This window comes from Pygocentrus nattereri, chromosome 27 (assembly GCF_015220715.1).
Source record: "Pygocentrus nattereri isolate fPygNat1 chromosome 27, fPygNat1.pri, whole genome shotgun sequence".
NCBI lineage: Eukaryota > Metazoa > Chordata > Actinopteri > Characiformes > Serrasalmidae > Pygocentrus > Pygocentrus nattereri.
The window spans coordinates 8,276,967-8,290,000 of record NC_051237.1 but is presented as its reverse complement, the minus strand read 5'-3'; the positions used below and the strand labels follow the sequence as shown (position 1 = coordinate 8,290,000).

Below are 13,034 nucleotides of genomic sequence, written 5' to 3'. Positions count from 1 at the left end.
CATCAGCAGCGGCATGGCTCCGTCCCTGCTTCTCGCCTCGAGCTGCCTGCTCCTGGCGTCCGTGGTCACGGCTAAGGTGTGCAACGACTACACCGGCCACGGCGTGGACGCGGCGTGGTCGGCCAAGGACGTGCCCATCATGGTGCTCATGCCCATGAATGAGTCGGCGCTCATGAGCAGCATCAGCCAGGGCATCGAGCCCGCAGTACAGCTCGCCATCCGCCACATCCGCGAGTCCGGCAACTACTCCTTCTCCCTCATCACCAAGATCTACGACACAGAGGTACGTGTGGGGCTCGTGTCTTTTGCTGTGTGTATGTGTGCTGTGCATGGGGGGGTGTTCCCAGTGCGCGCTCACCTCCAGCGAAGCACAATCGTTTTATTCGAGCATGTACACATTGTACAGCTCGTGCGCGACGTCCCGTTGTTACGTTTGAGGCTTTTGAATCAAACCGAACGGGACAGAACCTTCAGGACATCGTAACTATTCAGATACATTCGCATTTACCTTCAGTGTTCAGTGCCTCCCTCCTCGCCCCATCCAGCCAGGTGTTGTGCAAAAATAAGCCCCCCCACCCCACGTGCACATGGCTCGTGACACCATCATCCACCTACCTCCTCATTATGGACAGGTAGAGCTGAACATCACTAATCAGCCTTGTTCACTCTAGCAGCTCATAAATGTGCCAACTCAATCGTTCATTTGACTCTTAATACAAGATTTTGGCTGTATATTTCGTGGCAGGACTTTATGCATCAATTTTTATAGTGTAATATACATACTTGCTGTTCGAATCCAACTCTGTGTTGCTAGGGGTCCAAGCACCTGGAATCCTATTGTTTTCAATATAATTTTTTTATTGCATGTTGGTGATCTAGACAGTCAGTCAAAACGTAATGCCATTTTCATCAACCCAACTCCCCCGCCAACCTTATACTTCAGTCATGCTCACTGCATGGGAGCTCAGAACAGAGCTCAGCTTTCTCCTCACCTGGACGTGCTTGGTTTCCTTTACACCTGAAGATGGCAGTAATTTGTTAGGGTTTCTCTTGCTGCGTCTGACCTGTGCTCCTTCAAGGATACAGGAATTGGAGTGTAATGGCAGCCTCGACATGTTAAGGCCAGAATGAAACACTCAGCTACACCACATGAGCTCAGGAAACAAGTGGGAATATGGTTGACTTTGTTCATCAATATTCATCCACCAATAACCAATATTGGTGTTTGCCTTTGGGCCTCAGTGTGTGTTTGACCATTCAGCACAGATTAGTGAAGACTGACATGCACATGCTGTAGGCTACGGTTTCCCCCTTCCTCTTTGCACTGGGCTGCTTTTATCAGTATATCATAACCTGGTCTAATACTTTACCAGGTGTTTGTTTTATTAAACCGTGTGTAAAACACATTCAGTGTTCAGCAGTGACAGAGTATTTGATATATGAAGGACTCATTTAAAAGTTTGACACTTATTCTTATTAATCTTATTAATCATATTACTTTGCTTATGTAGGCCTAGGCAAATGAGAAGTCTCAGGAAAATGTGTGCCAGAGGGTTTATATAGGCTAATTATTGACGTACAGCCAAGTGCAAATTCTACAGACGATAAAGAAGGTGTAAAAGTTGGCTCGTTAAAACCGACTGTCACTCTGACTAATTTGGGCCTACAAGCTTCAAACTGAATCATCTCTCTGTCATGGTTATTGTGTGTTGCAGTAAAGGTCACAAGGTTGGATAAAATTTCACTTGGAAGTTACAGTAATGAGAGGTGCAGCACAAAATATATGGGGCTTTGTCCAGATGCATGTGTTAGTGTTTTATGTGGTGACTGTTGTGCAGCATAAACCAGATTGCAGACTATTACACAGATTGCTCAAGTCAATTATTCTGCCTAGGATTTGCCGGTAATGCCTTTGTGCTCTGATGTAGTCGTTCTAATAATTTCCCTCACAGTATCTGACAAATCATCATCAGCTGGCTGTGTCAGAAATTGGTGGCTCATTTTTTTACCTCAACAGGAAGCATTATGTAATGGTACAAGAAAGTTAGTACTCAAGTGGTTACTTTTAAAAAAAAGAATTTTTTTTTTTCCATGCAAAAAGGAAAAGAAGTCCAAGTTAATACTCTGTTACAAACCAGTGCAAACAAATCTTTCCCCCCAGATTTCTATAGCATTTTTTGAGTGCCTTGACATGCTTAGAGTGAATATTAAGCAGTGGACTTAAAATCTAGTGTCTGTTTGGTATTTTTCATAATCTTGCTATTGCAGAGCTTTTGTCTTTCACAATTTTTTCTCAGTCTGCAGAGCTTTCTGTAGCACTTCGAGAACATGTCCTTCTGCTGCTTGTGACAGTGAGGTGTTGCTTGGCAGCAAAAAGGTTCAGTTCTTGACATACCCAAAAAAATAGTCCAAAGTGGCATCTGGGTGAATACATCCAAGTGAGCTCTCCCATTGATTAGACCTTCAGGAGTTGGGTCTACTGTAACAAGGTTAATATTGTAACAGTAGAAGAACCCTTTTTGGTGCTATATTGAACCCTTTTCAAAAAGGCTCTATATAGAACCATCCACCACAGATTCTCCAGCAATCTGAAGAACGCTTTCATGACGCAAACAACCTTTCAATCATGCAGAGGGTTCTTACGTGTTTGTGGTTCTGTATAGAACCATTTTCTTTACTAAGAACCCTTAATGAACCTTGAGTGTACACTGAAGACCTCTGTTGGAGATCTTCAGTATACCTGCAGAGGAGTCTTCACTCGTCATACGTTTGTTATTTTATAACAACTCCAGAAATTAAATATTAGCCTTTATTAACCTTTATGATGTATGATGGCCTTCAGCATATAGATCAATACATAGATTTCTCTGTCATTTCTAGTTAGACAACACATAAACACACATTACAACAAAGCAGGCAGCAGCAGTAGTAGTATATGCACGTTGGGATTTAACAAGGCAGATGTAAGTAATCAGTCCCGGAGCAGAGGCTCTTTATCCCTTTATCCTCTCTCAGAGGAGCACGAGGACGGCAGAACCCATCCGCTCGGCTGGGCCGGGGCGCTACCGCACCAAGCCGATCCACAGGGCAACACCCAGCACAGCCACTGGAGAGATCCAGAGCGACATGCAAGAGAAAACTGGGGGCACAACAAAACTGCTCCCTAGATTTAGAGGAATGTATTTTGTGGTGAAAAGCACTGTTCCATAGTAGAAATACACTAAACTCTTTCTGCGTCATTATTAATACTGTTTATATGTATTTTGCTCTACGCTCTTAAAAATAAAGGCTACTAAATGTGTCTTGGCTTGGGTGTATGGTTCTAAGAAAGACCTTGATATTGTAACATTTACATTAATTGTAGGTTGTTTAAACATTAAAAGGTTCTTCACGCTTGCACATCTCATGTACAAAAGAATGGTTCTTCAAAAAATCATCCATTGGAAGGTCTTTGGGAAACCAGTAGTGGTTCTTCTCTGTCATCGCTAAAAAGAAGGCTTTTTTGGCACCTTTAATTTAAAGGGTGTGATAGCCAGACATTTATAAATGTTTTTAAACCTTTTCTAAAAAGCTAATACGATTGTTTGCTGTGGGTAAGACTGCACTCTTAAAAGTGAATGTGCCATAGTAGATTTTTTTTGGAGTGATGCCAAAGGACAGCCATTTTTGGTTCCTAAAGAACCTTTCGCTAGATTGTTAGTTAAAAAATGTGGGGAATAACCTTTTAAAGGGTCCATATTCTACATTCTTTTTATTTCCCTAAGCTCCCCTTATGATATTTGTCTGGTTTTATGTGTGCAGAAACAGCCATCATTCCTTTTCAAATGACCAAACCTCAAATTCTTAGGCAAGGTTATTTTTCTTACTGTGCCATTCAGACTATTTTTGTTGCTGTGTCTATGTAAGTGACTTCTGTTTTGACTGGCTTCCCTGTGTTTTGCCTTATTCAGAAAGCAGTCTGGGCTAAAACACTGCTTATAACCTCAATGTGAAAGGATGGAGCTAAACTGCTGTAGACTGAATAGCAGAATACCTTATCACTGGCAAGCAAAAACCTTTTATCTCCATTTTTGGCATTTTCTATTTTTTAACATAATTTGAAAGCACAAGTCACTCTTATCATTGTGTCAAAACTTTATGATGAATGGACCAATAGAACTCATCCTAAATTACAAGGAAAGAGATTTTGTTACATTGCAAGTTAAGTTACAGTTTTGACATCGACAGTATGTTAATGTCTTGGTTTTTGTGACATCTCAAACATAATGACTTAGAAACAGTTTTTGGCACATAGTTTCCAAATATGGACTGTAAGGACTGGGGCATAATATGTTAATGAATCATCAACTGCTTTTAAAATGCTTCATTTCAAAAAGTGAAGAAAATTCACTTTGCCATGATATTTACCCTTGTAAGAAGTTGAGAAAGTTAAGAAATTCCACATAATGGGGTTCAAAATTAAGTAAAGGTTTTTCTAGGACCATGCTCCCAAGCCAGGAACCATTTAGGAACCTTTATTTTTAAGAGCATAAGTCTAGGTTGTATGAAAATCTGAGCTTTTTTCCTGCAGGATGCACTTTAGACACACTGCAGTCTGTCGTCCTTTAAAATTGATTATTGTGGTCGTGTAAGCTTTGCCTTGAGAAGCTGTGATTTGCCTCAAGGCACACCACCCATTGAGCCCTGAAGTTCAAGTGGTACAATGTGGTGAAAAAGGAGGAAGGTGTTTCAGCAGGAGAGAGGGAGAGGGAGAGAGGAGTCCAGGATTTGAGTTCCTTTATTAGCCCTTTGGAAATATAATAAGACCTACACATTACACCTGTCACAGTTATTCAACAGCTTGTATGCAAACTCAAGCAGAGGAAAAAGGCACTGGCCCAGCTGTGTTTTTTATTGGTGTTGAGTAATGTTAAGTATAATTCATGATCTGGGAATGTTACGGCCCTCTATGAAAATATCATTGAACCATGAAATGGTTGTAATATCTGAGAGATGGTAGTGTTATTTGCGTTGATTCTACAGTGTCTTGATTGCTCCTGGATGAGTATGGGATAGGGGCGTGCAGCCTTGAAAAAGATTTCCACAGTGAGGATTCGCAGATCCATGTATGGAATACTAATTTCTTTTTCTTATCCTTAACATTTTGTGCTTAGCTCTAGCCATTGACCTCCTTAAGTCCAACACATCCCTATAGGCCTTGTGTAATGCATACAGATATATCAAGGTAACAAATGCATCTTGTCAGGTTTACACACAGAGCACAGTTACCTTTGTATTGGTCTGTGCCCTTACCATGTATTAAATATGCTCTTAAAAGACCAAGACCTCTCCAGCCCCTCATCATTTAGTTATGAAAAGCTCAGCCTTTGTAGGTTTCTTCACCTGAAAGTGTAATGCATTCTAAGGTTGCAGAATATGTGTGGTTATTGTTGAAGGACAGATTTTGAAGCTCTAGACAGTGATTATATGACAGTGACAGTTACAAATACAGTAGAAGTAAACTAACAACTAATGAACTAACTTTACTTTAGCTTTTTTATCTCATTGAAAGCTTTGAAACAAGTAAGTACAATGTGATTGCCATGGCCACTCAGTACAGGGAGACAATGCAAGGCCCAAGTCATATATCCATTGGACTCAGTACTGTTTATGGACACATTACAGGCTTTATAGTCAGCAGTAAAACCTCAATCATGCTCCTCCTCTAAATCCCTCTTTATACGTGTGCTGGTTTCCTGTAACCCTGTGCTTATCTTATGAGGCCCTATTAAGTTCAGGTAAAGTAGGTTTTTATAAGATCAGATGGTAAATATGTCTGTTTTCACTGTCTTCTCTTCAGAAAGCAGGAAGGCATAAATATTAGAAATATAAGTGCTCACTAGATGCATGTAACAGGTCTCACTGTCATGGTACTTTTAGGGAGGTCACATTGATATATATTTATATAATCTAAACGTATTTCTCTTGTGTCAATGGTTTAAAGATTTAAGATTTTAATATTTTTTTAGCTTTTAGTATTAGAATTTTGCATAAGGAAAATGTGCACACTAAAAAGACAGAAGATAATATGAAGAAAAACATGGTGTCTCTGCCATAACAAAATTTGATCTGTATAATCACCAAAAGACTTTCTGGGGAAAAAGAAAAAAATAGTTCTTAACTTAAATATATGTTAATGGAACACGATTTTATTCTATGTCATTTTTATTGGACCATTAATCGTAAAATGTTTACACAATGTAAAATGCTGTGCTCATGTTCAAACGAAAAAAAAAAAAGAATCGCAAGGTTTTCTTACAACTGTGACAATATCATGCTACCACTAATTAGACTTAGTCAGGCAGTATTTTCTTTACTTAGCCCCACGTTCTGCTAAGCTTCATGCCCCCACCTAAATATCTGTTATTTTTTTTCCTTGCTGAAGCTAAATGTCCATTAGTGGATGTTGGAGTGGGTTACTAATTGCTGACCTTTTGCTGAATCATTGCCATAGCCTTGAGTCAGAGGGCTAATGCTCTGCGGGTATTTCCCTGACCTCGCTGCCATGCCATGGAAAACTCCTGTGTACAGTACATGTAGGACGCTGAGCAAGAAATTCAACACAAGAATGCTCTGTGTTATCTCTGGAGCAGGGGGTAGCATCAGGGCAGTTTGGTGCTTGGGCTCTTTTTTAGCGGCAAAGGCTATTTTCGCGGCCCTGAAAAGCACCTGCTACCATGTCAGAAAAAAGCCGCTGGTGCTTCATGTTATCATTTCCTTCCTTAAAGGGGGGAATGGTTGAAGTATAAACATTTTGACATGCTATGAAGGTCTCAAGGGACATTATATGGTTGGTTGAGTGTTTTATTTGTTATATTATTGCATATTTCATCATGTGGTGGATTGAGAACCCTTAGATGTCTACTTTGCAGTATTTTTGGGTTCTGCAGAGACGTGCAGTCACTGCAGCGATGTGCAATCCTATCAGAGCAGAAACATCTGCTCCAAGAGGCGTATTTCAATGTCTGATGAGCAGTTTCAGATAAGAAAATATGTTCATGCTTTTATTTTGAATCTGATCTCTGCCCTGAGCATTCATTTACAGCCTTGAGAACAAGAAGCGCTGTTGTTATTCTGGCATTGATAAGATTGTAGATTGCACCATACAAGTCTGTCCCCAGTGTAAGCATTTCTCGTAAATCTTGCTTGATGATTTAGGAACAAACTCTAAGTGTTGAGACCTCTGCACGAACACGCAGCCCAGTATTCTAGGTTTTCGGATTAGTAATGAAGAGACAGGGCCCTTACATGCTGAAACATTACTGAAACTTGATTCTAATTAAGATTATTTCACTGTTTCACAAGTAATGTGTTAAATCGCATCATGGTGTGAAGGCACTGTGCTCTGTTTTGATAGAGTGATCTTGGAGTTGTTGACATCAGGCCATATTTAGAAAGTTATTCTGCAAACTTTGATATCTACAACATGCTGCAGTGATGTCACTCTTCCCTCCATCTTCGCAACCAGTCTGTGCAGCTGATTCTTAGCAGTGCACATATGCACACATAGACATAGGCTTTTGACAACAGCACACCAGTTCTCTTTAGCACTCACATTTGCCTCTTTGATTATCCAGCAAATGAGATATGTGATAGTTTCAAAAGGTGCTGGACTGGAGCATCTGGCTGCCATTAACATAAAACAAACATTTGCTCAGTGATTGGTTCTACGGCTGAGGACGAGGGGGGCCGAGGTGTGATGGAATGCCTGGGGAAGGCGCAGGAGGTGCTTATGCACTCTGATTCCTCTTTTCCCTCGCCAAAACGCTGCAGGGAAAATGGACACTGCCTGAATCTGGTCTTGTCTGTTGGGGTTGTGAATTTGCAAACACTGACCTCAGAGAATTCTCCATTTTATTTGCACAATTAAACATTCATTTAAAGCTGTGTATCTCCTCAATGATTTATTCAAGTACATGAAGTACAGTTCTCTCATTCTTGGTAGTAATATGCTGCAAACGCTAATATCTTGGCAAGTGAAACTATCTTAAATTTAGCCAATGGAGCTATTTTTGAGATTGTGCTAGGAATATTATATGATTATTCGGCTGTTTAAGACATTTTCACTTTGAAATGCTCTTATCTAGTGAAATTGTCTTATTCCATTAGTAGACAGTTTTGCTTGTTTCAAGCATTGCTTGCTAATGGAATAAGAGAAGTTGACTACATAATTGAGTTAAACAAGAAAAAATGTCTACAAAATAGGCTGAGGAATCTTATAATATTCTTACAAAAACCTCATAATGCGAAATATTACACATATTGAGTACAGAATTAGGATAGTTAGGAACTAATGTTGGATGAGTACCTCAGGATCAGAAATGCCACTCCAGAGCACTTCCTCTGTTCCACAGTCCAATGATGTCGGGTTTTGTACCCTTTAGCCAACTCTTGGCACTGGACATGGTGACCTAAGGCTGCGTTCACACAGATATTTTTGTATCTGTAAAAAACACATCTCTTACCATGGATTTCAACAAGAATTATGCATTGACAGACAGCAGACGCCAGCCCAAGGCAGTGCGTGAAAATTATGCTCCAATGTCTGTTACCAGAGTTGCATGAGAGTTGACCTTTTGAAGGAGCATATTCAGTCATATCCATGTGTCAGCCAATAGGATACAGTGTGAGGCAGGGCTTTAGTCTGTCAAGTCGATTTTAAACAAAATGAAGGAAAATGAATCCCTGTAGTCAACTCATTGTAATATCCAGCTCTCAAGATATAGCAGGACTGTATCCTGTAGTTTAAACCTCACACACGTCTTGTGAAAAAGAGCAATGACCAACAGTAGTTTTCGCTTATGAGCTTTCATGTTTGAATGAGTTTCCTACTCACATCTATCTCCACCTACAAGCACACCCAAAACAGACCAGCAAGGCGAATCAATGTGATATTAAAATGTCTTGTAAACACGGCCTAAGGCTCATGTGCAGCTGCCCAAGAGTGTCCTTTTCTATTGATGCTTTTGTGCGGAGAGTATATAAGCTACATAAATGAGATCCAGTTTCAGCAATGGCTGCATCTTGAAATAGCTGAATTAACTGAATTAGAAGGGTGTCTAGATACATTTATATATATACCTATATATACCTATATATATATATATATATATATATATATATATATATATATATATATATATATATATATATATATATATATATATAGGTATGCATGTGTATGTGGATCAAATTTTGAACTATAGCCTTAATTCACATGGTTTGTCATTAACAAACACTGTGCATGAATCTGGATGAAAATTACATGTTTTTAAAGTCATCATAAAACAACTTACTCTGGTACAAAATACAACACGGTGCTAAATGGAAGATACTGTGGTAATCAGAAGCTATTAGCTAAAGAGCATGTGTTGCATGATCATGCTTTTTCTTACATCTCTGTATTGAGACGCTAGTAGGCCATTTTTTATTATAAGTTTGTTGGGCAATAAAAAAGTATAAAATAAAATGGTAATAAAACAATATAGTAACAATAATAAAACAATATAGTTCATGATTATTTAATTACTGAGAAAGGTTAATATTCCTGACAAACATTATGTATCAGTATTTAATGTAGAAATTGTACATTTGTTCCGACAGTATGTTTCCTCTCCTTAAAGATGATATGGATGGAGAAGACATGGACTTTCTTTATTGTGCCCCAATGTTTTTGCTATGGAAGTTTATACAGCCTCAGATTATATTCCAGGGAGAAGTTTTGAAAAAGCTCCTGATTAGTGTATGACCTTTCTCTAGTGAGGGAAAGAGTGACCTTTCATCAGGCTTATGCCCTCAGTTCCTTTGAGCATATCATTAATTACTCTTTTTTTTCCCTCATAGTGAGATTAAACAGAGGATTTTTTTCCCCAAACATTGATGTGAACATGCTGTGATGTGAAGAGAGAGTGTGCAGTGTTATTTGTTGAACAACCATAATGTTAATTAAAAACTCCACCACCCAACATTCCATACATGCTCACCTCATGCCCAGACACAATCAGACACATTGTCCTCTAGCTCTGCAGAGTGCCCTGAAATTAGAGGATTTAGTAGGGATAGGGTGTTGTCATTAGAGATTGGACAAACAGCATGTGAACACTGTCTTTCTCCAGGGGCCGCCAGAGAGTAATAAGCGGAAAGTTTGCCCTTGTCAGTCCTTTAATTACATTAAATCCTGTGTAATTCCTGGACGGAAAGGAAGGAGCTTCTGATGTCTGTGTGTGTGTGTGTGTGTGTGAACCCACAGGACTGTGTCTCTTTAGGGACATAAGTCCACTGTGGTGGAAATGTCCATGTACAGGTGCTGCCAGTGACCAACGCAAAATAACTTACACACGAACTCATGCAAATCTGTGTTTGTGTGTGTGTGTGTTTGTGTGTGTATTACAACTAAATTGTTGTGGACAGACTGGCTGTTAAATCAGGCTTAAGACGGTCTCTGTTCCCTCACCAGATGCTCCCACATTTCATGATTTTTTTTCTATTTATAGTATTTTACCATATTTGTGTTATTGTGGTGTAAATTTACAGACAATGTCACTTTTTTCATCACCACAGACAACCCCATTTATTGTATACAGTACTGCACAGAAGTTAGAGACCACCTTTCATTTAATTTCCAGCGAGAGCAGCCATTAGGTACAAATTATTAATTCAGGAGATATTTCTGAGGAGATTAGATATAAGATAATCCACTTGCATGAGGAAAGAGAAAGTCAAAGGGAATTAAGTGAAAATACAGACGTTTCCAAAACTGGAGACGAAAATAATTAAAAGATATAGAAGAAAATGGGTCTCCTGACAATTGTGCAAGATCTGGTAGGCCACCAAAATGGTCACCAACAGATAAACAGTACTTAAAGCTTTCATCTTTGAGAGAGAGCAGAATATCAAGCCCCACTCTTGCTTTAATACGGAAAACATCCACAGATGCTTCTGTTCATCCTTCCACTGTTAGAACTCAACACTTTGGGTCTGAAAGGATATGTAGCTGTTAAGAAGCCATTACCAAGAAGAGGACATGCAACCAATTTCTAAGACTGAACTTTGGAGGAAAATATCAGATTTCTTTGAAAAACTGTAATTAAGTCTCCTAAAAAGAAATGGAAGCTGTAATAAAAGTGAAGGGTGGTGAAATTATGCTTAGTTGTTGAGGCACCTGTGCAATTTTCTGTTAAATACAGGTTTTTTGCTTTATTTTCTGTATTTAAAAAAAAATGAATAAATTGTACTTAGCTGCAATTTTGATTGGAAATGAAATAAATCAAGGGTGGTCTCTGACTTTTATTCAGTATACTGTTCTCTGTCTAGGCTACTTGATGTACTGCTGTGTGCGTTCAGAGGTCAGGCTCTTTACATGTAAGTGCAGCATGATGATGGTAATGGCACTGATAATCCTCTGCATATAGTCTCCTAATCTTCAAATATGGAGGAGATTATAACTCCCTTTATTCAAATGAGAATACAATTTAAGAGAACATGTTCTTCATAAATGAAACACTAACAATAGTGAAAAGGGCCTTGTCTGCTGTTGTGTCCTATTAGTCCCAGTAGAGTAGCCAACCACAATGAGCTTTTTCTTGTACATTTTAGCCTGTTTCAACCCATTTTTAGCATTATTTACTGTCCTTACATTTCTCATGAAAGGTGGTACTCATGGACGTATTGGCCAGATAATTAAGGTGGGCCATCATCTAGGTATTGTTGCAGTGTGTATGCCAATCCTTTCCTATAAAAGCTGTTTAAAAGCATTTTAACTTCATTGACGTGCTTCTAAAATGTTTGCATCCTGATGGCAGGCAATGCTGTGCTGATGTCTGTGGCTTGCGACCATACTTCCTCTGACAAGTATTTTCTGGCTATGAAGAAAAAATAACATCAATAATTTAACATAAATGTCTTGAGAAAATATTTTATTAAAAAGAACCCAGTAAAAGAAGCACTGATAGGATATAGTGTGATATGGTTTTAATATTAGCCTTGCATAACAGAATGAACAGAATTAGAATGATTTTGCGGAAAGCAAAGTAATAACAAAGTCTCCTTTGAACAGCATGTGGAAATGCAATGTGTAGGCCAGAAACTAAATTATGTTTTCTAAATCTCTCACCCTACCTTTCAGTTTGTATATCAAACTCATAATAATTTTTGCCTTCGGTTTAGTTTCTAGAGTGGAATCACGACTAAAGAGTTTACAGAGGTAGCATTCTGCTACAAGGCTGAAACCCGAAAAAAATGAATGTGTTGCTGTGGTAAATAAAACCAAATTTTCCTGATCACTAGTGGCAGTATTGTGCCAAATACAGCTTCTTGACAGAAAGTATATGCAAAAATGAGTCAATCGCTGCATCCGAAACTACATACTACTGTGCAGTCAGCACCTTTTTATTGCGGTTTTATTGAAGAAAAATGAATGGGAAAGTGCCTGTTATGGGGATAGCTCTGCAAAAAGAAGTTCCAGTCAGCTTGCTAGTAAAGCTGCAATGTGGGAATATGTGCTCATACAGTAACTAAAAGAAGCTAAAGTTAGCTAGGTTTTTGTGCGTCTCTTCTAATTTAAAAGACAGAAGCCTGTTCTTGTATGAGTGGAAATAACTATCCTGGGGTCTTGCCAGAGTGGACAGACTTTCCAGAAAGGACTTTACTGCCTGTCGTTTCTGAACATTGCATCTACGAAATGAGTGCACATGAACGACACCATAATATCTTAATTTCTAGTTGGATACTTTTTCAATGAGCCTTGACTTTCTGTGTTGGGAGGGCGTGTTAACTAAAAAGCAATGCAAAATATGAACACATCACGTTGTGCTGATGACCTGGGAAGTTCTAAGTAGGAAGTTTGAAGGAGGACTTGAAGGCAGCATTTAATATTTATAATTTGGCTCTTATGATGAAAATTAAAAGAGAAAAAAGAAAGAAATCAAGACTCTTGATGTAGTAAGACAGTGTATGTTTAATGTAGCTAAAATGATGGTAGATATATTTGGATGCTG

The 13,034-nt window shown here is 38.9% G+C and overlaps 1 protein-coding gene across 1 annotated transcript in view; it reads left to right on the top strand.

Moving 5' to 3' along the window:
• Positions 1-13: 13 nt before the first annotated feature.
• The window catches only part of gabbr2 (gamma-aminobutyric acid (GABA) B receptor, 2), a 267,114-nt gene continuing 254,093 nt past the window's right edge, over positions 14-13,034 (top strand). The window contains exon 1 of the mRNA XM_017694665.2: positions 14-283. Coding sequence (XP_017550154.1) covers positions 14-283 — 270 coding nt within the window. The remainder of the gene's footprint in view (positions 284-13,034) is intronic.